This window comes from Durio zibethinus, chromosome 15 (genome assembly GCF_047325235.1).
Source record: "Durio zibethinus cultivar Kanyao isolate XHJ-2024 chromosome 15, ASM4732523v1, whole genome shotgun sequence".
In the NCBI taxonomy this organism is placed as follows: Eukaryota; Viridiplantae; Streptophyta; class Magnoliopsida; order Malvales; family Malvaceae; genus Durio; species Durio zibethinus.
This window is the reverse complement of record NC_143176.1, coordinates 21,607,400-21,632,889: the sequence shown is the minus strand read 5'-3', so window position 1 is coordinate 21,632,889 and position 25,490 is coordinate 21,607,400. Positions and strand designations below refer to the sequence as shown.

General features: G+C 31.3%; 6 protein-coding genes across 6 annotated transcripts; 1 reads left to right on the top strand and 5 right to left on the bottom strand.

Annotated features, from left to right (window-relative positions):
* Window positions 1–235: 235 nt before the first annotated feature.
* Window positions 236–1,026, bottom strand: LOC111301352 (17.3 kDa class I heat shock protein-like). Its single transcript, XM_022896950.2, has one exon. It carries the CDS (start codon window positions 898–900, stop codon window positions 448–450), a length of 453 nt encoding a protein of 150 aa, XP_022752685.1. The 5' UTR covers window positions 901–1,026; the 3' UTR covers window positions 236–447.
* A 1,759-nt stretch (window positions 1,027–2,785) lies between these two features.
* LOC111301351 (18.2 kDa class I heat shock protein-like) lies at window positions 2,786–3,975 on the bottom strand. The gene has a single exon (XM_089744809.1). It carries the CDS (start codon window positions 3,476–3,478, stop codon window positions 3,014–3,016), a length of 465 nt encoding a protein of 154 aa, XP_089600935.1. The 5' UTR covers window positions 3,479–3,975; the 3' UTR covers window positions 2,786–3,013.
* Window positions 3,976–5,228: 1,253 nt separating this feature from the next.
* On the bottom strand, window positions 5,229–6,064 carry LOC149514772 (17.5 kDa class I heat shock protein-like). Its single transcript, XM_089744810.1, has one exon. It carries the CDS (start codon window positions 5,864–5,866, stop codon window positions 5,414–5,416), a length of 453 nt encoding a protein of 150 aa, XP_089600936.1. The 5' UTR covers window positions 5,867–6,064; the 3' UTR covers window positions 5,229–5,413.
* Window positions 6,065–7,720: 1,656 nt separating this feature from the next.
* On the bottom strand, window positions 7,721–9,812 carry LOC149514771 (18.2 kDa class I heat shock protein-like). The gene has a single exon (XM_089744808.1). The coding sequence runs from the start codon at window positions 8,308–8,310 to the stop codon at window positions 7,840–7,842; it is 471 nt and encodes a 156-aa protein (XP_089600934.1). The 5' UTR covers window positions 8,311–9,812; the 3' UTR covers window positions 7,721–7,839.
* A 150-nt stretch (window positions 9,813–9,962) lies between these two features.
* LOC111301349 (17.5 kDa class I heat shock protein) lies at window positions 9,963–10,626 on the bottom strand. The gene has a single exon (XM_022896947.2). The coding sequence runs from the start codon at window positions 10,624–10,626 to the stop codon at window positions 10,174–10,176; it is 453 nt and encodes a 150-aa protein (XP_022752682.1). The 3' UTR covers window positions 9,963–10,173.
* An 8,095-nt stretch (window positions 10,627–18,721) lies between these two features.
* Window positions 18,722–23,192, top strand: LOC111302136 (uncharacterized). The gene is made up of 3 exons (XM_022898076.2): window positions 18,722–19,095; window positions 19,938–22,536; window positions 22,636–23,192. The coding sequence occupies exons 2-3, from the start codon at window positions 20,080–20,082 to the stop codon at window positions 22,921–22,923; spliced, it is 2,745 nt and encodes a 914-aa protein (XP_022753811.2). The 5' UTR covers window positions 18,722–19,095; window positions 19,938–20,079; the 3' UTR covers window positions 22,924–23,192.
* The last annotated feature ends 2,298 nt before the right edge of the window (window positions 23,193–25,490 follow it).

Sequence of the window (25,490 nt, the reverse complement as noted above, 5' to 3'; positions counted from 1 at the left end):
CCAATTTTTGGTTCTGATTCAGTTGCTTCCAATTAATCATAAAAAATCCTTTATAGGTCATGTAAACAACATAAGAATTTGCTAGTACTTCGATTTCTTAAATTTCTATCCTGGGTTTTTGAACATTGATTCTATGTGTTTTCCCTTTGCTTCAGATTAAGACAGGACATTACCATAAAAAGATCATTAAAAAACAGTTAATTTCAACGAAAAGATAGGTAGGCTGATCACACAATTAAGAACAACTCATAATTTCATTACCAGATTACATTCTTACAGCATTTTAACCACATCGTAATACTAGCAAGAAAAAAAAAAAACCCACATTGTAATTACGTAATCGACTGAGACAACTTCCAATATTAACAGCGAACACCAATTTAACTCACGATAATCCCTTAAAACATTACTATTGCAAGGATTTTCTCATGTTCAGAACCTCAAACTTCAACCAGAAATCTGAATAGTCTTGATATCAGGCTTCTTCAATTCCGCCTTGGGAATAGTTACGGTGAGAACCCCATTTTCCATAGAAGCGTAAATTTGATCCATCTTCACATTCTCAGGCAACCTAAACCTCCTCGAGAACTTGCCACAGCTCCGCTCCACGCGATGCCACGTATCATTCTTCTCTTCCTTCTCAACATTCCTCTCCCCGCTGATTCGAAGCACCCTGTCATCTTCGATCTCCACTTTCACTTCCTCTTTCTTCAGTCCAGGAAGGTCAGCCTTGAACACATGGGCTTCCGGGGTCTCTTTCCAGTCAACACGAGTGCTGACGAAGGCGGAGTTTTCTTGGGAAAGTGATGGAAAATTCTTGAAGGGATCCCATACATCGACAGAGAATGGATCGAAATTGTTGCCTCGTCGGTTCCCGAAGAAACTTGGGATCAGAGACATTTTCTTTCTCAATTTCTTGGAATTGGTTCTAAGTTGCTTGGGATTTTGAGAATCGGAGTCAACTTCTTGTATTTCCCTTTCTCTTGCTTCGCTTCTTGTATTTCTTGATGCGTGAGAAAGGATAGACTGGGTATTTAAACCATTGAAAGGAAGATTCTTGTACTTTCTGGGGCAAGCAATTTCGGCCCCGATGGTCGAAGTTTCTTGTAAACTAAAGGGGCTTCCAGGCTTCTCCTGACGAACCTGGATTTTCTTCCTCATTCGGCTCTCAAATGGGCCTCGCCTAGCCCATTCACTTCTGCTGGCATATTGTCGAGGTTTATAACTATAATTGTATTGTCTTTGTTGGGTATTTGCATCATTTTTTTTTATTTTAAATATGAATCGATAATATTTATAAAAATAATTAAAAGATATAATTATAAATTTAAAAAAAATATTTACAAGATTAACAAAAACAAAAAATATTTATTTTTTGTATTAGAAGTACCTGTGACACAATAATTTTTTTTAGTGAAGATGTAGAAGGAGAGAACATCATAAAAAATAACTGACAAAGAAAGATTCTTCCTGCAATTATTTGAATGATTTAGTAAAGCATATATCATCAGATTGATTATAAGAGATGAAACTCATCCCTTATGCTTTCTTTATTCCCCATGTACCAAAAAGAAATAATGGTTCTGAACTTCCATTGGCAGCTGTGCCACTTCTTTTCAAAGCTTGGTAGCATCCCTTTCCACTGTGCAAAAATAGTTAACGACTCTATAATTGTTGCAAAGGTTTTTTTAGTGCGAATTCTCTACTGCTTTAAAGGACTTGGTGGTTTTTCCTTGGCCTGAATAACACCAATCTCACTTAGCTGTAAAGAAGATTGAAGAGAAAACTAGAGGACGGTTACATTTACAAATTTACAATACTAATTTCAGAAGGATGTTTAGAATATATAGTGAAATAATATATAATTGAATCCAAAGAAAAAGTATATCATTCAAACCTTTAAGTTTTCAACCAGAAATCTCGATGGCTTTGACATCAGGTTTCTTCACTTCCTTCTTAGGAACAATAACAGTAAGAACTCCATTTTCAATGTAAGCTTTCACCTTATCCATCTTCACATATTATTGCCTAAAGATTTCAATGAGATTATTGGAGATGGAGGGCTAATTGTGAAGTGGGGCACCCCAAAAGGAAGTATCGGCTCATAAGGCCATAGGAGGATTTTGGAGCCTTTGTAGCTGGTACTCAATCCTGGAAAGTATATGTGCATGAGTTGCAATGATATGCCAACCATGTTTCGGGGATCAAAGGGTGGATGCAGAACTTGTGATCATGTATGGAAAGTAGCTTTGGAAATGGATAATAGCTTGGTAAGCATAGAGATAGAAAAGGCCATAAGAAGGCTTCTTTCCACAATTCCATTAGTGAATTAAGAAAATGTATGTTACCAACCTAAATGAATAAAGTCAAGCCATTATTAGTTAAAATTCCTTTAAAGTTTCAACTATCTGCATCTAATTAATATGACTCGCACGACCCTGCAAATGCTAAATGCTGTCATTGGCAAATGGCATATGTTTTAGCCCCAATTAGGCTGAATTCAAGGAACTGGGAGCGCTGTCATTTGCTATCAGCTTGCTAAACTCCTAAACCAAACTCTGCGATTTTGGCCTTGATAAGGATTGCAAAGTTCACTAAGATCAGAAAACTGTTAAGCCCAAGGAATTAGTCTTGACTTTTGAGTTTTTGTTCCTGCACGTGTATATTTCATTTATGCTTATGCACATTATGACATGCAATTGTATATTTATTGTCCAAATGTAAGTTTCATGAATGAGTAACTATTCCATACAAAATCCACAATTTTATAAACAGGGAAGAAGGCTAAGTACTAACAACATTTTTTTTATTTTCTACATAGCAAAGCTCAGAATCACACAAACGTCATACAAAAACGTAGTAGTGCATACATTTTATTACACACAATGGCTACAATACTCTCATCTGGCAGAGATAAAGGCATTCGCTTCATAACTCACAAACATCTTTTTCTCTTGAAGTAGTTATTTTGAGTAATCTGTCCCAGACGGCTCAAAAACTCAAGTTCAATTTTTTAACCAGAAATCTCTATAGCCTTGACATCAGGCTTTTTAACTTCCACTTTTCGAACAGTCACAGTAAGCACCCCATTTTCCATAGAAGCTTTGATCTGATCCATCTTGGCATTCTCAGGCAACCTGAAACTCCTCATGAACTTCCCACTGCTACGTTCCACGCGATGCCACTTGTCGTTCTTGTCTTCCTTCTCTATGTTCCTCTCTCCGCTTACCTGAAGCACCCTGTCATCTTCAACCTTAACTTTCACTTCTTCTTTCTTAAGCCCTGGAACATCAGCCTTGAACACATGAGCTTCTGGGGTTTCCTTCCAGTCGATTCGGGTGTTAACAAATGCTGAGGTTTCTGGAGTTCGTGTGGTAGAAGAAGAGAAAGGGAAGTCCTTGAAAGGATCCCAAATATCAAGAGAGAAACGATCAAAGACATTGCTGCGGCGGCCATAGAAGCTTGGAATCAGAGACATTTTCAGGAATGAAAAACGAGATTGCTAGAAATTTTGGTCGTAAGGAAATTAAGAGAGCTGTCTAAATTTTTCTATGCTTTCGTTGTCTGGGTATTAAGAGCACCCTGAAATGGTATTTTATAGTGCTTGTGGAGGATTCCAGCATTGAAAAGATTTTTCTAGGACATTATCCACACGCCTGTGCCAATGACAAGACCAAAACACTTCTATTCTAGGACACTCCGTGGTATTCATATTATATATGGCCTTTATACAGAGATAATTGGAGGACTTAAAGCCCATTGAGAACTGAAATTGACTTAAAACATTTTTTCTGTTTAAGATAAAAAGACATCCGAGCCTAATCTTAATCTTTATTTTGGATTAGCCTAACTAAAATTATTGCCAAATTCAAAATACAAGAGAATGCATTCATGAACATAGTTGATTCATATTAACTATCTCATTTAAAGTCTATCTACTGAATCGATTGAAGAAAACGTTCCGGCATGTCTAGAACATTATGGATTTTCATGTCTTACATTTACTTGCTTGATTTATCAAAATTCAAAAGGTAAGTACTTTGTGAGGTTTTGCTGGTATTTGCATGGTTATTGATAAAAGAATAGTTCTTTTGAAATGAAAATTTATGTATTCATTTATAAGTTGTTGAATTATGTCGTGTGGAAGAACCAACTTATGCCTGTGTGTTGAAGGAGTTAAAAGTACCACTTAGTTTATTTTTTGAAAGAGAATTTGGAGGAAACGAAGAAAGGCGAGAGGAAGAAGCTTGTGACGTCTCCAATCTTATATTAGACAAATGTGTGGATATGGTTTCATATATGTAAAAGTCTAAATTTAAATCTATGAGAAATTTTTTATAGGACAAAATTGCAATACCTTCAAATCAAAGTAGACAATACATTTCAAGTTGAGCCACATTTCGTTGGCCTTAGAAGAGGGAGATATAAGGTTTATAAGTATGACTTGTTTCCTTCTTGATGTTACTGCTATTTTAGAGGGGTAAAAAAAACCTTGTCATTTTGATACAGAGATTCTTTGATGAAGCAAGGGCTACAGGAACAACTGTAGGATATCCTTGACTAATTTGTCAGAGCTTCAGATGCAAGCAGAGGTCATAGTGAACTAACCAGTCTCACAAATCACAAGCACCTTAAATGCTGCCCAAATCCATTCACAATGTACATGAAAATGTGCCAATGGCATGTATTCATGGATTGTGTAAGAATTACTGTTGCTCTTATTGGCATTTGACAATGTTATCATGATACTATGAATCTGTCCTATTGGATGCTGAAAAACTGAAGAAGAAAAGAAAAATTAAGATCATGGTTTATCTTCTTCACAGCTTATCGACATATTTGACAGAGACAATATGAATCTCCAAGCCATCTTTGCAACTGATAGTTCTCTTTCGGATTTCAAGGACCAAATCCTGAAAGCAACTTCTTCAGAGTTATGATACATTCCTTGTACTTCTTGATTATTAAAGATATGCTCTAATTCATGTACATTAGCCAATTTTTGGCTCTGATTCAGTTGCTTCCAATTAATCATAACAAATCCTCTATTGGTCATGTAAACAACATAGGAATTTGCAAGTACTTTGATTTCTTAAACTTCTATCTTGGGTTGTCGAACATTGATCCAATGTGCTTTCCCTTTGCTTCAGATTGAGAAAGGACATTACCATAAAAAAGATCATTAAACACCAGTTACTTGCAATGAAAAGATAGGTAGGCTGATCACATAATTAAGAACAACTCATAATTTCATTACCAGAATACATTCTTACATCATTTTAACCACATTGCAATACTGGCCAAAAAAAAAACCGGACGACATCCAATATTAACAGCAAACTCTAATCAACACACGACAATCCCTTAAAGCATTACTATTGCTAGGATTTCCTCACGTTCAGAACCTCAAACTTCAACCAGAAATCTGAATAGTCTTGATATCAGGATTCTTCAATTCCTCCTTGGGAACAGTAACGGTGAGAACCCCATTTTCCATAGAAGCTTTAACTTGATCCATCTTCACATTCTCAGGCAACCTAAACCTCCTCATGAACTTGCCACTGCTCCGCTCCACGCGATGCCACGTATCATTCTTCTCTTCCTTCTCAACATTCCTCTCCCCGCTGATTTGAAGCAGCCTGTCATCTTCGATCTCCACTTTCACTTCCTCTTTCTTCAGTCCAGGAAGGTCGGCCTTGAACACATGGGCTTCCGGGGTTTCTTTCCAGTCAACACGAGTGCTGACGAAGGCGGAGTTTTCTTGGGAAAGTGATGAGAAATTCTTGAAGGGATCCCATGCGTCGACAGAGAATGGATCGAAATTGTTGCCTCGTCGGTTGCCAAAAAAACTTGGGATCAGAGACATTTTCTTCCTCGATTTCTTGGAATTGCTTCTAAGTTGGTTGGGATTTGGCGAATCAGAGTCGTATTTTTCTTGCTTCGTTTCTTGTATTTCTTGATTCTAGTGGGAGAGATAGGTTGGGTATTTAAACGATGCAAAGGAAGATTCCAGTACTTTCCCGGGCAAGCAATTTTAGGCCTCGAAGTTTCTTGTAAACTCAAGGGCCTTCCACGGTTCTCCCCAGGAACCTGGATTATCTTCCTCATTCGGCTCTCAAATGGGCCTCGCCTAGCCCATTCACTTCTGCTGGCATATTGCCGAGGTTTATAACTATAATTGTATTGTCTTTGTTGGGTATTTGTATCATTTTTTTTTTAATTTTAAACATTAATCGATAATATTTATAAAAATAATTAAAAGATATAATTATAAATTAAAAAATTATATACGAGATTTAAAAAATAAAAAAAAATTATATTTAAAATATTGATTAAATTGTGACATAATAATTTTTTTTAGTCCCAATATAAAAATGAGAGAACATCACAAAAAATGACTACACAAGGGAGGTTCTTCCTGCAATTATTTGAATGATTTAGTAAAGCATATATCATCAGATTGATTGTAAGAGATGAAATTAATCCCTTATGCTTTATTTATTCCCCATGTACCAAAAAGAAATAATGGTTCGGAACTTCAATTGGCAGCCGTGCCACTTCTTTTCAAAGCTTGGTAGCATTTCTTTCCACTGCGCAAAAATAGTTACAACTCTACAATTGTTGCAAATGTTTTATCAGTGCAAGTTCTGTACTTTTTTAAAGGAATTTACTTGGTGGTTTTTCCTTGGCCTGAACAACACCATCTCACTTAGCCAAAAGGAGGATTGAAGAGAGAACTAAAGGACGGTTACATTTACAAATTTACAATACTAATTTAAGAACAATGTTAGAATATGTAGTGAAGTAATATATAATTGAATCCAAAGAAAATGTCTATCATTCAAACCTTTAAGTTTTCAACCAGAAATCTCGATGGCTTTGACATCAGGTTTCTTCACTTCCTTCTTAGGAACAATAACAGTAAGAACTCCATTTTCAATGGAAGCTTTCACCTTATCCATGTTCACATTTTATTGCCTAAAGATTTCAATGAAATTATTGGAGATGGAGGGTTAATCGTGAAGTGGGGCACCAAAAGGAAGTATCGGCTCCTAAGGGCATACGAGGTTTTTGGAGCCATTATGGCTGGAACTCAATCCTGGAAAGTAATTGTGCATGAGTTGCAATGATATGTCAACCATGTTTCGGGAATCAAAGGGTGGATGGAAAACTTGTGATCAATATATGGAAAGTACGTTTGGGAATGACCAATAGCTTGGTAAGCATATAGATTGAAAAGGCGACAAGAAGGCTTCTTTCTACAATTCCATGAGTGAATTAAGAAAATATATCTTACCAACCTAAATTAACAAAGTCAAGCCATTATTGGTTAAAATTCCTTTAAAGTTTTAACTATTTACATCTAATCAATATGACTCACATGACCCTGCAAAAGCTAAATGCTGTCATTGGCAAATGGCATATGTTTTAGCCCCAATTAGGCTGAATTGAAGGACTGGGTCTGGTATCAGCTTGCTAAACTCCTAAACCAAACTCTGTGATTTCGGCCTCTGCCAAGGATTGCAAAGTTCACTAAGATCAGAAAACCGTCAAGCCCAAGGAATTAGTCTTGACTCTTGAGTTTTTGTTCTTGCACGTGTATATTTCATTTATGCTTATGCACATTATGACACGCAATTGTATATTTATTGTCCAAAAGTAAGTTTCATGAAGAACTATTCCATACAAAATCCACAATTTTATAAACAGGGAAGAAGGCTAAGTGTTAACAAGATTTTTTTTATTTTCTACGTAGCAAAGCTCAGAACCACACAAACTTCATACAAAAACGTCGTAGTACATCAGGAGATAGACGGCTTAAAAACTGGAGTTCAATTTTTAACCAGAAATCTCTACAGCCTTGACATCAAGCTTTTTAACTTCCGGTTTTGGAACAGTCACAGTAAGCACTCCATTTTCCATGGAAGCTTTGATCTGATCCATCTTGGCATTCTCAGGCAACCTGAACCTCCTCATGAACTTCCCACTGCTACGTTCCACGCTATGCCACTTGTCGTTCTTGTCTTCCTTCTCTACGTTCCTCTCTCCGCTTATCTGAAGCACCCTGTCATCTTCAACCTCAACTTTCACTTCTTCTTTCTTAAGCCCTGGAACATCAGCCTTGAACACGTGAGCCTCTGGGGTTTCCTTCCAGTCGATTCGGGTGTTGACAAAGGCTGAGGTTTCTGGAATTTGTGTGGTGAGTGAAGAAGAAGAGAAAGGGAAGTCCTTGAAAGGATCCCAAACATCAAGAGAGAAAGGATCAAAGACATTGCTGCGGCGGCCAAAGAAGCTTGGAATCAGAGACATTTTCAGGAATGAAAAACGAGATTACAAGAAACTTTGGTAAGGAAAATTGAGAGAGCTGTCTTAATTTTTCTATGCTTTGCTTTCCTTGTCTGGGTATTCAGATAACCCTGAAAAGATTTTTTATAGTACTTTGGACGATTCTAGCATTCAGAAGATTATTCTATTTTTTGGTTTAAATCATTTTCTAGTACATTATCCAGAGGCCTGTGCCAATGACAAAACCCCCAGCACCTCAATTCTAGGACACTCCGGAATATTCATATTATATATGGGCTTTATACAGAGATAATTGGAGGACCTGAAGCCCAATGAAACTGAAATGGACTTAAAACCTTTTTAAGATAAAAAGACATGCGAGCCTAATCTTAATCTTTAGTTTGGACCTAGCCTAACTGAAAATAATGCCAAATTCAAGTGCAGGAGAATGCATTCATGAACATAGTTGATTCATATTAACCATCTCATATGAAATCTATCTACTGAATTGAGTGAAGAAAACGTTCTGGCATGCCTAGAACATTATGGATTTTCTATGTCTTACATTTGCTTGCTTGATTTATCAAAGCCAAAAGGTAATTACTTTGTGAGGTTTTGTTGGTATTTGTATGGTTATTGATCAAAGAATTTTGATGAGAAAATTTATGTATTCATTTATAAGTTGTTGAATTATGTCATGTTGAAGAACCAAATTATGCCAAAGTGTTGAAGGGGTTAAATGTTCCACTTGTTTGTTTTTTGAAAGGGAATTTGGAGGAAACGAAGAGGGGTTAGAGGAAGAAGCTACATAGATTTTCTTCCACTAATTGAGCCACATTTCATTGGCCTTAGAATAGGGAGATCTAAGGTTTATACGTGTGATTTCTTTCCTAGTTGATGTTACTGCTTTTTTAGAGTAAAAAAAAAAGGCCTTGTCATTTTGATGCAGAGATTCTTTGATGAAGCAAGGGCTACAGGAACAACTGTAGGATATCCTTGACTACTTTATCAGAGCTTCAGATGCAAGCAGAGATCATAGTGACCTAACCAGTCTCGCAAGTCACAAGCACTTTAAATGCTGTCCCAATCCATTCACAATGTATATGAAAATGTGCCAATGGCATGTTTCCATGGATTGTGTATGAATTACTGTTGCTTTTATAGGCATTTGACAAAGTAATACTTTGATGAATCTGTCCTATTGGATGCTAAAAACTGAAAAAGAATAAAAAATTCAGATCATGGTCTATCTTCTTCACAGCTTATCAACATAGTTGCTAGAGACAATATGAATCTCCGATCTATCTTTGCAACTGGAAGTACTCTTTCGGATTTCGAGGACCAAATGCTGAAAGCAACTTCTTCAGTGTTCGGATACATCCCTTGTACTTCCTGATTATTAAAGATATTCTCTAAATCAGGTACTTATGGCCCATATTAGCCAAGTTTTGGTTCTGATTCAGTTGCTTCCAATTAATCATAAACAATCCTTTATTGGTCACGTAAACAACATACGAATTTGCAAGTAATTTGATTTCTTGAAGTTCTATCCTGGGTTTTTGAACATTGATCCAATGTGCTTTCCCTTTACTTCAGATTGAGAAAGGACATTACCATAAAAAGATCATTAAACAACAGTCAATTGCAATGAAAAGATAGGTAGGCTGATCACACAATTAAGAACAACTCTTTATTTCATTACCAGGTAACATTCTTACATCATTTTAACCACATTGTAATACTGGCCAAAAAACGAAAAACCCCACATTGTTATTCCATAATCTACTAAGACAACTTCCAATATTAACAGCGAACACCAATCAACACACGATAATCCCTTAAAACATTACCATTGCTAGGATTTTCTCATGTTCAGAACCTCAAACTTCAACCAGAAATCTGAATGGTCTTGATATCAGGCTTCTTCAATTCCTCCTTGGGAACAGTAACGGTGAGAACCCCATTTTCCATAGAAGCTTTAACTTGATCCATCTTCACATTCTCAGGCAACCTAAACCTCCTCAAGAACTTGCCACTGCTCCGCTCCACGCGATGCCACGTATCATTCTTGTCTTCCTTCTCAACATTCCTCTCCCCGCTGATTTGAAGCACCCTGTCATCTTCGATCTCCACTTTTACTTCCTCTTTCTTCAGTCCAGGAAGGTCCACCTTGAACACATGGGCTTCCGCGGTTTCTTTCCAATCAACACGAGTGCTGACGAAAGCGGAGTTTTCTTGGGAAAGTGATGAGAAATTCTTGAAGGGATCCCATGCATCGACAGAGAATGGATCAAAATTGTTGCCTCGTCGGTTGCCGAAGAAACTTGGGATCAGAGACATTTTCTTCGTCAATTTCTTGGAATTGCTTCTAAGTGGGTTGGGATTTGGAGAATAAGAGTCCTACTTCCCTTGCTTCCCTTCTTGTATTCCTTGATTCGAAAGGGGGAGATACGTTAGGCATTTAAACGACGCAAAGGAAGATTCTAGTACTTTCCCGGGCCAGCAATTTTGGGCCAAAACGGACGATCTAGTAAACTCAAGGGACTTCCAGGCTTCTCCTGAGGAACCTAGATTTTCTTCCTCAATCGGCTCTCGAATGGGCCTCGCCTAGCCCATTCACTTCTATTGGTATATTGCCATGGTCTGTAAGTATAATTGTATTATCTTTGTTGAGTATTTGTATTATTTTTCAATATTAAATATAAATCTATCAATTTAAAACATAACATAGTGATATGATATTAATATGATACAAAAATAAAATATGAAATAACAATAATTAAAATTTTAATAGTAATTATATATAGATTTAACAAAATAAAAAAATATATTTTATATTTTTATATCAATATAAATTATGATACGTAATTTTTGTATGAAATAAAATATAAATATATGAATTTAAGTGTTTTATATAATATTAATACATGAATCATCAAGTCTATGATACAATGCAAAAACATATTAAGAGATATAATTTAAAATTTTAATAAAAATTATATTAAATTTAGTATAATTGTATTATCTTTGTTGAGTATTTGTATTATTTTTCAATATTAAATATAAATCTATCAATTTAAAACATAACATAGTGACATGATATTAATATGATACAAAAATAAAATATGAAATAACAAGAATTAAAATTTTAATAGTAATTATATATAGATTTAACAAAACAAAAAAATATATTTTATATTTTTATGTCAATATAAACTATGATACATAATTTTTGTATGAAATAAAATATAAATATATGAATTTAAGTGTTTTATATAATATTAATACATGAATCATCAAGTCTATGATACAATGCAAAAAAATATTAAGAGATATATTTTAAAATTTTAATAAAAATTATATTAAATTTAATAAAAATTAAAAATTTATATTATACGTTTAACATGTCATGAATTATAATATGATAATTTTTTGCATTTTATATATATTTAATATAAAATCATCATAATACAAATACATAAAATGTCATATTTAATTTCCAATGTTAGTTTCTCTTTTTTTTTTTCATTGCAATTTCTAATGTCAACGAGTCTAACTTTTAGCTTTTTCTTTTTATTTAATTTAATGGTATTAGGCTCATTCAACAGGCATCCCTTTTTTCATTGCGATGTCAACACATCTAAGAAGCTAGCAAAGCAAAGTTACGGCCTTGGGAACTAAGAAGCTTGGTTTTTTCATTGCAATGTCAACATATCTAAGAAGCTATCTAAGCTAAGCTAAAACCTAAGGTGACTAAGAAGCTTGACTATTGATCTGTCATTATTCCTCTAAAATTATGACCTACACCGTCTTAATTGACGATATTGTTAGGCGAAAAATCTTTATCTAAAGAAGTAAATAGAAGCATAATTATATAATTATATAATTATATAAAAAATAATTAATTTAATATGAGTTGATCTAATTAATTTATATCTATAAATAAAAAAATTATTAGTTATACAATTATATTAGCAAATCAATATGTACAAATATTTTTAATCTTTTATAATTTTATAACGTATTTTTAATCTAAACAAATATAAATTCATATACATTTATGCACTCATATTTATGTAAATTTTTTCAGTTTACTCTAATCCACTCACAAACTTCAAATTATCATATCTATGTGAACTATTTTATTCTCTTTTGTTTCACTCAAATATACACACGAACATTAAACTTTTGTAGTTTTATGGGGTGTTTATGCCAAAAATATTATAACTTTCTCATATTTTTTTCATTCCTAATCTATAAAGACTTCACACATTATAAATATACAAATTTGCTTATGAAAATTTTTAAGAATTATGGTCATCATTTATATTTAACGTAGGTATATCATCTACAAAGATTATTATATTAACTCTAAGGTAATTTATATGCATTGTGTTAGAGGTATTTTAGAATCTAAAGGGCGAAATAAATCTTTTATTTTAAAGTATAAGTTATTTGATAAGTGGGGGTTAATTAAATTAATTTAGTTGAATTTGTTAAGAATAGTGGCTTAAATCTCATAAAAAATTTGTTTAAAATTTGTTATATATTACTTGATGAATAAGAAAATTTACAAAATAAAAAATCTAAAAGAAAAATAATTCATAATAGGCGAGCTTAAGTTGAAGGAAAAGAATTTTAAGAGAAAAGAAATTCTTAATAGCAAGTTTGTATATTTATAAATAAGTAAAATCTTTATAAGGTTAGGTATGAGAAAAAATCCAAAAGAGTTATAAGATTTTATGAGAAAGACACCCCATAAGATTATCGAATATTTATGTCTTATAAGTATATATGTTTGTATGGTATATGAGAATAGACTATAAGAGATTGAGATGGTTTATACAAATATGATGAATAGGTACATATGAGTATGTGTTTGTTTGTGTTGAAATTGTGTATATGAGATGTGTTTATTTTGGTTGAAAATATTTCATAGGACTAAAAAAATTGAAAAGAACTGTAAGTATTAGTTATGAGTGTTTGATTTGATTTGATATTTGTTTGTAATTCTCTATAATTAATATATTTTATTTTTCATCCGTAGACGTAAATCAGTTAGATTGAATCACGTTAAATTAGTATCTTTTGTGTGTTTAACTTATTGTTTGATTATGCTTCCGTTGATATAAATTAGATTAAGGTTTTGACTTAATAAATTATATCAAAATTGTGATGATCTCTAACAAATAATGTCAAAACTATGATAATCTTTAACAAGTGATATTAAAATTACGATGATTCTTAACAAAATTGACATATCAAATTGATTTAAAATTTAAAATTTTACATTAATTTAACTATTTCACTCATCATTTATTAGCATATAAGGATGCTAATTTGTCATTTCTTAATAGAATTGTTGACTAACAATTCAATTTAAGTCTATGATGTCAACTCTAATCTCACTACTCAAATAATCCCTTTTCAAATTATCCTAACTAATTGAAAACTTTGATTTCTATTTTTTTTTTTTTTTTTGCCTTTTCCTCTTTTTCATTTTCTAACCAAACATTAATTTGAATATCGAAATACAAACATAAAAAAACATTTAAGATTTTATTGTTAACACGATAATATTGATTTATCATCTCTTAATTGTATCATTAATTATCAATTTAACTCAAACATATTATATCAATTTTAATCTTGCTACTCGAAACTCGAGTTATCTAAACTCAACGTACCTGTCATATAAATATAAGTATCTCCTTTAAGATAATTTTAATTAACTGAGAACTTTGATATTCATATTTATTTTTTAATCAAATATTAATTTAAATATTGAAATACAAACGTTAAAAAATTTTAAAATTTTATCGTTAACCAATTTCTCTCCTTTGCATTTTCGAGTTTTTCCCTTCACATATACGAAGACATTAACATTGCGCATACGTGATCAGTTTCTTCCAGTTCAGGAATCCGAAGGAAAAGTTAAGAACAGAGTTGATATCGGGTTCAATTATTTCTTACCTTACCAAAAGAACATTGTGAGCTTTAAGAGGAATTATTGATATACCCTTTCGCTTCACAATTTCCAATTTCTTTTTAAGGAGACAGAAAGCTCCTCAACAAGGAATATTAATGTACGTATATAATTAACACATTCAGTGAGTCTGAAAATTTTTTAATAAATTATATTTTGATGGGTTTCACTTTCCGGGAAAATGGAATAATATGATAGTAATGTTCAACCGTACAAATGGCGACGATCCTTGTCTTTTCCACACTGTTTCCCCCACTAAAAGTAAACAATTAAAAAAGTTTTCAAGTGGTGAAAGATCATCCTGCCTCGATTTTCTAAACAATTGGACCACTGTCGGTGATTTTCTTTTCAATGATGGCATATCAGTTTCCAGAGCTTCATGATCATCACTTGAAAATAGGTGAAAAATTTTATATATTTTCATATATTGAGATGAGTATATAGTGATAGAATTTTAAATTAATCTCTTAAAATTATTAAATGAAATCTCCCATAATTTCTTATAATAAAATAATATTTTTTTAATTGACCAAAAAATAATATTTCTAAAAGAAATGAAGAGAATAAAATCACTAAGAAAGGACATAATCCTTAAAAAAAGAGAAATAAAGATCAGATCTCAACTCAAAATCAAAATTTTTATATTCGTATAAAATTTTATTTAATGATTAAATTATCAAAAATAAGTATAAATTTTGTAATGTTTAAAAGTTAATAATTAAAAGTAACTTAACAAGGTATTAAAGTCCCATTTGTTTTTTTGAGTTTGGATTTTTTTTTCACTTATAAGTATTTAACTTGAAATTACACTATATGATCTAATTAATAAATTTAATTCAATTAAAGATATTGTTAAATATAACCAAAAATTTATAGGTAAAATAGTAAAAAAGCTCATGAATTAAAATTTAATAATCATCTAATTTTATTTATTTATTTTACAATTAATTAAACTTTTAAACATTTATTTTTATCAATCGAATCTTTATTAAAAGAAAAATAATTACATGCTTTCCTTCGATCAATGATTTAATTAAATGAAAATAAATATATAAGGATTCAATTGGATGTAAATAAAATTTTAAAATTTTAATTGATTCAAAGTAAAAAATTTAAAACTTAATTAATTGTAATAAAATATCAAAAACTTAAATAATTATTTTGTAATGAGTAACAAAATTATATAACCCTTGCAAATTTCATATCAACCTAGTAGGAGCATGTAATGAGTAACAAAATGAAAAAACTATCACTAACTGTACCATTTTGTTTAAAATTGAATACTTTTAACCCAATTAATTTTTAAAGTGGCCCTTCTTTGGATTTAGGAAAGCTAATTGGTTTATTTCCTTTTTTTGGATGATAAGTTTTGGATCATGTGGGAATAATTTCTCCTTTACAAAGAAAGGGATGTTACATGGTTTTATTTTATATTACAAGATTTGTGGAATAATGAGTGAAGCAATTAAAGACCACATGTGCACCACCACAATAAGGAACTTTTAACATGGTGGTTGAATAAATATTAGGGTAATGTATTATAGAATTGATTATCAATCTTATAACTCATGGCTCAAATATTTTTTTTATTCAAGTTGCTTTCTTATGGTCCTCATGTGATTCAATTGCAAATTTCACACAAAATCAACCATCACAATCATTTGTATGCATCATTTTTTTTTCCTTTCATCTCCAATTGGACAAATCAATTATTACAATTTTACTTTGAAGGTTTGATTTCGAATTTTAAAATTAAAAATAAAAATAAATAATTTGAGAAGATTAATTATTTTTTACTATATAGCTCAAAATCTTTTATACTTCCACACAAGACAACATAAAAAAATTATTTTTTATCCCAAAAGGAGGAAAAACAAAATCAATAGCAATTCAGCTTTTTCCATATCTTTCCTTATTTGTTCATAACATAACTATACAGTTATATTGTAGGGATCTTAATGAAAATTTGTTATTGAAAAAAAAAAAAAAACCGAGTAACCTTTTTTTTTTATTCAAATCAAGGTTTCAATCAAAGCTAGCTTGGCTTTTGGATATGATTATCAATAGAAAAAATTATGTAGTTTTTTTAGAAATATAAACAAATCATCTCCAAATATAATAAAAACAATGAAGATAGAATTATGGGTGACGTCAACATCTCATAAATTCCAAATCTGCTTAAGCAAAGGAAGCACAAGCAAGATTTTTTTTTTTTATAAAGTATGGCAAAAAGGCTAAAAGACAAAAGCATTTCATGTACTGAGAACAATATCATGTCAATTAAATCATCTTTTTGATTGCTTTTTTAACGGATCCATAAAAATTTTTATTTTATTATAATTAATTAATTATAATAAAAAATTATATAAAAAGTCATCATTTAAAAATATATATTTTAATGATTTTTTTTTAAATTTTACATAACATTAAATTATAATTAATTAATTAATTTTAATAATTATAAATAATATGCTTTCGTAATAAATCAATTAATTTTGAAATTAATAGTAAAATCATAATTGTACAAAGATATTGTTGGATCTTCCATAATTGTCCTTGAATATTCCTTTTTCAATTTACCCCTTTTCCCTTGTCTTTTGCTTTGGACTCAAAGTGGATACTTCTGAAATCAGGAGCGGGTTCAAAGGCATGGCATCTCTTTCTTTTTTTTTTTTTCTCTTGAAAAATCATCATATTTTGGTGTGAATAAACTATAAATTAGATAATATTAGCATGCTTTCAATTTGTTTTTAATGTAAAAGACTAAGAGGTAGTCACTTTTGGGACCTGAGAGTAAATGATCGATTCAATTAATTCGATCTTAAAAATTAAATAATTAATTTAATCGATTTAATTTATTATAAAATTTAAATTAATTGATATATATATATAATTAAAAAAATTAAATTAAATTAAAATGATCAATTTCACTCAATTTTAATTTTTATTTATTACATTAAATATATCTACATTATATTATTGGATATATTTATATCATATTTTTTAAATTATTTATTTTATATTAAATTAGATATTTTGATTTATTCAATTTAAATATTTTAAAATTAAAAATTAATTATTTTAATTTTTTAAATCAAAATAATAACTGAAATACTTACATAACTTAGAATTATCTAACCTGATTTTTTCTAAAAAATTAAATTTTTTTTTTTTCGATTTTAACCAAATTTTACTCCGCCTTAACAAATCTCATGCATTATTTCTCTAAAAACTGCACTTTTTTCAAATGTTAGCATTTTTTATCAGCTTAAAAATATATGTGATTTTTTATGTGAATAAGCAATTAAAAACTTTAAAAATGATAAGAATTTAAACTTAATGATTAAAATCTTAATATAAAGATTTTAATTTGAACATTAAAATTGTTAATGTTCAAATTTACTAAGTGTAATTTTAATGACATTAACAAGAAGATTCCCAGAAAAATAATTAAAAAGCGTCGAAATTGATGTTTTTTAATGCGATTTCAACGTTCAAATTAGTTTTTAATTATTGAATAAATAAAAAGATACTTAAAATAATTCTTGGCATAACAAAGATAAGAAATAATACTTAAAAAAAAGCTCCTTAATATTTATATAATGCAAGAACATATTTCGATAATAATTTTGATATAAGAGAAGAGATTTATTTACATAATATAAAATTATTTTAATTTTAAATATTTTTTATTATTAATATTAATAAATTCAAAAAAATAAAATTATTTTTTTTAATTTATGAAATTATATATATGGTATTAAATGATTATGATCATAAGTCTATAAATTATTATTGATTTTTTTAGCATAAAAGAGGTTATAATTTAAAATAAAAAATTATAAATATTAAAATTTAAATTTATGATATATTGAATATAATTATGATTGAATTTAAATGTTAACAAATAATAAAAATTATTTTTTAAAATTAATAGAAACTATGTATTAGTAATAATACTAATACTCATAATAATCTTTTAAATAACATATTTTTTTATTTAGGAAGCGATTTATTTTTTTAAATAAAAAAATATTTAATTTTAAAGGTATTAAATAGTAAACCAAATATTCAAGCAAAAAAAATCCTAATCAAAAGACATGTGGAAAGAAAGAGAATCAGGATCGTCTGGTACTCTGAGTAAGTATAATCCCGATTATCAACACTCCATCAGACCGTTCATCCATCAGTAATGGACCCTACCACAAAATTAGATCTAATCTAGGGTGGGTCCATCACTTTGATAAAACAACTTTTGAGCAAAGGTCCTTTCAAGAATCAACAATAACACAGAGTAGGGACCAGCAGAGATAACATCGCCGTCCCGCGTCTTTCGATCTGATGTGACCATTTGATTTAATCCTATCTCACAAATCTTACATTTTCTACCGTCGATCAAAAAACAATTTTTTACATAAATAATTATATGATACAATCGCCTCCCTCCCCAAGTCCTAACTGCCTTTCCCTTTCTTACTGTGACTCTCTTTACTGCAAATAAATAAATAAATAAATAAAGGAAAAGAAATGAGTTCCAGCCATTAAGTTATCACTCTTCCGGTTGCGGTTTTCAGTTTTGGTTTTTGAAGAACTTAAAAAATTTGTTTCAAAAGCTAAAGGAGTTGGGATTTGGATTCATCATTACTTCACTCTCTCTCTGGAGCTCTTATATCTCAATTTTTGCCTTGGATATTCTGTTATTTCGCCGGTTTTTTAACTGTCCAATGCGCCGCCGACACGTGGTGTTTCTTCTCCGAGGCGCTCGTGTTCTCCGTTACCGTTACTGACCGGCGTTACTTTCTGCATTTACTGTACTCAGACCGGTATGTTTTTCTTTTCTTTCTCATTCTCTCGCTCCAGAAAGTGTTTTCTGCTTGGTTCTCTGGAAAAATTTTCAATGCTGGTGAAATACCAAGCATTCATTTCATTTTTCTTTAATTTTTTTAAAAAATAATTCTAATAATTATGCATTTACAATATCTAGATTCCGGAAAGAGAAAAAGGTAGAAATGAATCTTTTGAAGTAATTTATTTTTTTTTAAGAAATTGTATTTGATTATTTTGGTGAAATAAACGAGGTTTTTATTGTTTCGAGTTTTGAAAAGATGATTGCGCTTGTTTTTTGGAATAAGCTTAGGGCGATCTTGTCGTTTCCATTAAACTTAAGCGGATTCGATGACGACGCTTCATTTGTACCTTATCTGAATAATTGCGTTCAATCTGTTTTGTTTTATTTTTTCTTATGGATCACTCACTCTCGATTCTCTACAAACTATACATCAACCTCGTTCACTGGGGGTCCATTTTGCAGTAAATTTGTTAGTTTTGGAAGTGCTTTGAGCTGTGTTAATTGTGAATTTGTACTTAATACATAATCTGGGAACTTTTGAAGAGAAAAAATGCATGGCTCTTATTTAACAGTAAGGAATCATCTGCAATTTGTAATCAGCGGAGGATCTTGACATTAGATTTTGGCTTATGGGTATATCTCACAACTTCATCATTGGTTAAGACTTAATAGAATCACTGATTGTTACTTTAGGAGTTGTGTTCTCTTTGTTGCTCCAGTTACTGAACCTTATGCCACTATGCATGTGATAAACATGTTTTTTCAATTTCATATGATTGTAATATTGTTTCCCAATGTTTGTTTTTATCTCCGCAGTGGCCAGCATGAATGTGAATTGAGAAAAAAATGTGCAGCTGAAAAGGATCGGGAGTGAGTAAGACCTATCCAGTCTATGGAATGTCATTTAGAGCCCATAAAGAATTCAAGAGATTAATCCTTTGGAACTTCTGTAAAGACGATGTTGCCCCTAGGAAGCCAGAGGGCAAATATGCAAGGCAGATTGAAACCTGAAAAGCCTAATTTGTCATATGTTGATCTTCATCAAGAAATTACAGAAGGTGGAAAAGAGGTCTCACCTGAATCTTCATGGAAGCATAAAAAAGAACATGCTGATATCAAGGCAAACGAAGAAGATGAGCTGGTGAAGTACATGTCAAATTTACCAAGTTATCTGGAGAGAGGATCAAACCCCCAGGAAAAAGTTTTAAATGTTGGGGTCCTTGAGTGGGGGCGCCTTGAAAAATGGCAGTGTAGCCATAAACAGATCTTACATAGAAGTAGTATCTCTTCACTGTCCAGCAGCAACACATCTTCCTCGTTTTCAACTGATGAATCATCAGCACATTCAAGTAGAGGTCACAGTTGCTCTCCTGCTCGTCAAAGATTACAACGTCCTTCACTGCAATCTCATCTGATGTCGGTCCCCATAGAAGGCCATTTGCCATTTGTCAAACCTTTTAGGGAAAGTGTTGGAAAGTTTCAAGATCTCAGGGCTGCACATAGCAACAACTTCACTGTTCAGGGGAAATTCATCGGAGAAGATAAATCCTTTAGCAAAAATAATGCACAAATCAAGCTGGAACAGTGCAAGAGAAGAGAAATGCACCCAAAGATTGATTCAGAAAGTGGAACTGTGCCAAACGGGGTAAAAGATAATGTGGCATCATGTGAGAAGGTGAAAATGAAGAAACAAGTTGGTGAATTTATGAAGAAAGCTGAGAAGTTTCAAGAAGTTATTCCAAAAGGGGCCAACCAAGATATCAGTGAAAACAGAAACACAGTTGTCCTCCTTTTGCCAAGAGATTTTCCCAAAACGAATTATTCAGGAGCAGCCATCCTTTCTGATTTAACAACAAAGTCAAGTAAAAAAGAAGCAGAACCTAGTCGGAGGACCTTCCTGGAAACATTTAAAGAGGCTCACCATGCAATGCTCAGTTCCAATTACCATCATTCAGGTCCATTGCCTTGTGAACTTGATGGCAGTAAACATTTACGGATTAAAGCCATCGGCTCCATAGATGCAAATGGTAATGACTTTACATCAGAAAGATCTCATTCTGTGCCACGTGCAGCAAAGATAGAAATTAATTCTTCCAGAAGCAGAAATCTAGAGGAAAAAAAGTTAAATGCAAAACCCATAGTGTATCCTGCAAATGAGGCTTACAAAGGATCAGACCCAAAAGAAAGCAAGGTTGCATTTAAAAAGGTACGAAGCACTTCACCTTTCCGTCGTTTTAGCTTCAGCATGGGTAAGACAGACAAAAGTTCTGGCCCCAAGGAGGATTCTTCAATACCTCAGGTGAGCTCAACATGTAGTTCTGCCAAAACTGATCCGGAGAATCATGTTGCTTCTGGTGTTGATACTTCTTGTGGTGATAAACCCAATGCTAAAAGCAGATCCAGGTCCAGCCCCTTGAGAAGACTATTAGACCCACTTCTGAAACCAAAGGCAGTTAACTGTCGCAATTTTACCAACCAATTGCAGGACTCAATATTAACAGAAGGTGCCTATAAATCATCAGAAAGGCTAAGACATTCAACTGTGACTGTGCAGCCAGCGAAAGTGAAATCAGATACAACCAGTCATTGCACAATCAATGTAAATGACTCCGAACAGAACAAAAAGAATGGATCTTCAGCAGTTCAAGCTCTTCTCAGGGTTCAAGTTAAGAATGGGTTGCCTCTGTTCACCTTTGCTGTTGATAATGAGAGCACCATTCTTGCAGCTACAGTGAAGACGTTAAGTGCCTCGGGGAAGGGTGATTATGGATGCATTTACACATTCTTTGCCATTCAAGAAGTTAGGAAAAAGAATGGAAGGTGGATAAATCAAGGAGGGAAAGGCAAAGGTCAGGATTATATCCCTATTGTTGCACAGATGAAGGTTTTTGGTTCTGAATTTTCTCATTTGTCCACGCCAAACCATGTGGATCAATTTAGCATTAGAGAATTTGTTCTTCTTACCTTGGATGTAGGACAGGCAAATCAACAAGCATCTGATTTCCATCCAAATGATGAACAGGCAGCTATTGTTATCAAAATCCCGAAAAGGAACGGAAGATGTACAATCAGAGATGGGTATCTGATTGATAAGCGTAACAACTTGCCTGAGGCTGCATTGAAAGAGTGTTCGCCAGAGGTAAAACTTGAACTTGATTATGGGAAAAAAGGTGCATTTTTGGGTGGTCAAGACATTAGTGCTACAGTCATACTTCCAAGTGGTGTACATAGCCTGCCAAATAAAGGTGAACCTTCGTCACTGATCCAACGATGGAAATCAGGTGGAACTTGTGACTGTGGTGGTTGGGATTTGGGTTGCAAACTTAGGATTCTTTCTAACAAAAGCCAATTCAGCCAGCAATCTAGTTCTTTGAAAGGTTCTTCAATTTCTAATCAATTTGAACTTTTCTTTCAGGTATGATTGCGGATCTTAAGCCAATTAAAGTAAAATGTCCATTTTATTATATTGAAAATGTCAACTGAATTCTCTCTTTGTTTTTATCATAACTAACAGGGAGGAGTACAAGACAAGCATTTCTTCAGCTTGGCCCCTTTCAAGGATGGAGTTTGTTCAGTTGAGTTCAATTCATCGCTTTCGCTTATGCAAGCATTTTCCATTTGTATAGCAGTTTGGGATAGTAGAAAACACTGCGAGCTTTTAGAATCAGTAACCCTTTCTGAAGAAAGAACTCTGGGGGAAACCATATTAAATGACAGAATAAGTGCTCCCAATCCTATTGAAGGAGAGGCCCCTGCTAGATATGTCTCATATCCACCTCTTTCCCCGGTTGGAAGGGTGTAATTTCACACGAAGAGTGAAGATGTAATTAAGTGATAAAGATGTAATTGTATATTTCTGGTTTGTTTGTTGGGCAATGTTCAGTGAGATATAAATCACTAGTAAGAGTCGCCCAATGAAAAATAAGAAGTAATGAACAAGGCTTGCTTGTAATAGCCAGGGACAGGCTCCCCTCGAGCTTTTGATCATTGTATTTTGATTTACTTTGGACAGCAGGAGTAAGGGATTTAAATTGCGGTAGGAATCATATTTTTGATCGTGTGTTACATTTATTACAATTGTGGATATAACGAAGATTTTCATTATTACGGTTATCGCGATCGTGAATTTTTTTAAAATTTATTTAATTTATTATAAAATATAATAATTTTAATTATTAATCATAAAATTTTTTATTTTATGATTTTTAAAATAATTTATATCATATTATGAGTTTTATTTATTTTAAAAATTTATTTATAGTAAAATATTTATATTTAAAAAATTATTTATATAATAATTAAAAAATAATAAGAGATAAATAAACATACAAAAAATAAATAATCATAACAAATGATATATTTAATTATTTAATTATTATACTCATCAAATTATTATCAAATTATATTATGCATAAATTAAATAATAAGTTACTAAATATTTTTAAATTAAATAAGAGTATTATTATTTATGAGTCAAGAAAATTATTTTTTATGAACTTACAGTAAATCAAACTTGGTAGCTATCATGTTGTGAGTAATTTTTAACAATAATAACCTTAAGTTTATTTCTTCTATCTTTTGATTAAATTGCATAAATACACACAACTTTTCATCCATTCACTTTGCATTCAATAATTTTTTTTCACCAAACCCTCATCCTACATCTTCATATCTTAGTTTTCTTTTTATTTGATGTGTGCTATATGCTTGCTTCCGTCAACTTCAAGTCCACTCTCATCTTTTGTTTCTCATTTTAAGTCATAATAACTCTTATATTTTTTTATCAATGTATCATAATTTAATCTAATCCCAAACATATAAAATCACGATAAATTTAAAAATTAAAAAAAAAATAATTTGAGTGTTGAATTAATTGTTTACTTTAAATTATATATATTTGATTTTGATTGAAGTTAAATTTAAAAGAATTGATATTTTAAAAAGTTTAAGTTTTGTGGGTTTTTTTTTTTGAATTTGTAAATTACTGTTTTTTTTGTTATTTTTATTTTAAATTTTTAAACATAATCAAATGAATATTTTTTAAAATTTTGAATAAAAATAAAAATAACGGTAATAATGAATAATAATTGATCGTTATTATCATTATTCATCATTATATCATAATTTACAATCGTAATTCATTCGTTATAAATGAAATTTAAAAAAAAAAAATTTTGTTTTTTCTTTAATAATGATAGTAGATAATAGCGCGATCGTGAAATGGTGATCGTTACATTATTATTCGACCGCAATTTGAATCTTTGGCAGGAGCAAATATCGGCTGTGGCATGAGCAAATATTTTCATCAATGAAAGTGTTGCACATAATCAATGGATGATAATCTGCTTTGCTTCCAACCCTGGGACTTCAACACGCCAGATGGTTTTGCAATATTTATAGGTGTCACTAAAGACAAGGTAAGTTCTCCAATTCACGGAGCAGTTGTTGAATGGACAAGTCATTAATTGGTTGGGAACAAGGAGTCTTATATAAATTATAACGTACATACTTTCCACGTGGAAAACTGTCCGATGCGAGTGGTGTGGTTAGAAGGAGAGAAGATGGTTAGTTTCATTTGGTAGGCCACACCTTTTTTTTTGGGCTATTTTACTTCTAGCCTGGGCTATTCTAGGTTCTAGTCGTCTAGTCTTTGTAGCCTTTGGTTTGTGAACTCTGCAAGTTTGATTGCTGAAAATGAAAGACAGAGACTTGGATTAAATGCTAACTAGTTTCAAGCCCAAGTGAAGCACGGCTATGTAATATATAAAAATATATATAATTATAATATAATTAATAAATTTTATATAAAAGTATAAAAATTTCAATATAAAATAAGTAAAAAATATATATTGTAGATCAGTATTAAACTACATAATAATAAAGTTTAAAGAAAGATGATTCTGTATCTTATTTCATACAATGATATTTAAACAAAATTGAATAGTATTTGATTCCTTGTATAAATTTTTTTCATAATTTTTTATGGGCAATATTTCAACATTATTTATTTTTAATTATTTTATTTCTGATTTTGTTAATGCATATTTTATATTTTTATTGAAAATTAAAAATTTAAATAAAGAAAACTAATTATGAAATTATGAAAATTACCACAAAATTATTGTTATATGAAAGAAGAGGAAGGATCAACTTACAAAGTGTAAAATATTTTTAGTTTTATACATTTTTAATCATTCAATAAATTAATGGATGATATTAAATTATTTTTTTATATTTATTTATCTCTCTTACCCTTTGGATTTATTAGAAAATTATGTAAAATTAAAAGAGTTTTACATTACATAAATTAATCTCTTCTGGTAAAAAAATAAATCTTAAAGTCTTGTGCATGCTATATGATCAATATGA

Excerpts from the sequence above, each read along its gene's own strand:
- LOC111301352 (XM_022896950.2), bottom strand. The coding sequence starts at position 900 with ATGTCTCTGATCCCAAGTTTCTTCGGGAACCGACGAGGCAACAATTTC.
- LOC111301351 (XM_089744809.1), bottom strand. The coding sequence starts at position 3,478 with ATGTCTCTGATTCCAAGCTTCTATGGCCGCCGCAGCAATGTCTTTGAT.
- LOC149514772 (XM_089744810.1), bottom strand. The coding sequence starts at position 5,866 with ATGTCTCTGATCCCAAGTTTTTTTGGCAACCGACGAGGCAACAATTTC.
- LOC149514771 (XM_089744808.1), bottom strand. The coding sequence starts at position 8,310 with ATGTCTCTGATTCCAAGCTTCTTTGGCCGCCGCAGCAATGTCTTTGAT.
- LOC111301349 (XM_022896947.2), bottom strand. The coding sequence starts at position 10,626 with ATGTCTCTGATCCCAAGTTTCTTCGGCAACCGACGAGGCAACAATTTT.
- LOC111302136 (XM_022898076.2), top strand. The coding sequence starts at position 20,080 with ATGTTGCCCCTAGGAAGCCAGAGGGCAAATATGCAAGGCAGATTGAAA. Across the intron at positions 22,537-22,635 it reads AATTTGAACTTTTCTTTCAG|GGAGGAGTACAAGACAAGCA; the intron begins GTATGATTGCGG and ends CATAACTAACAG.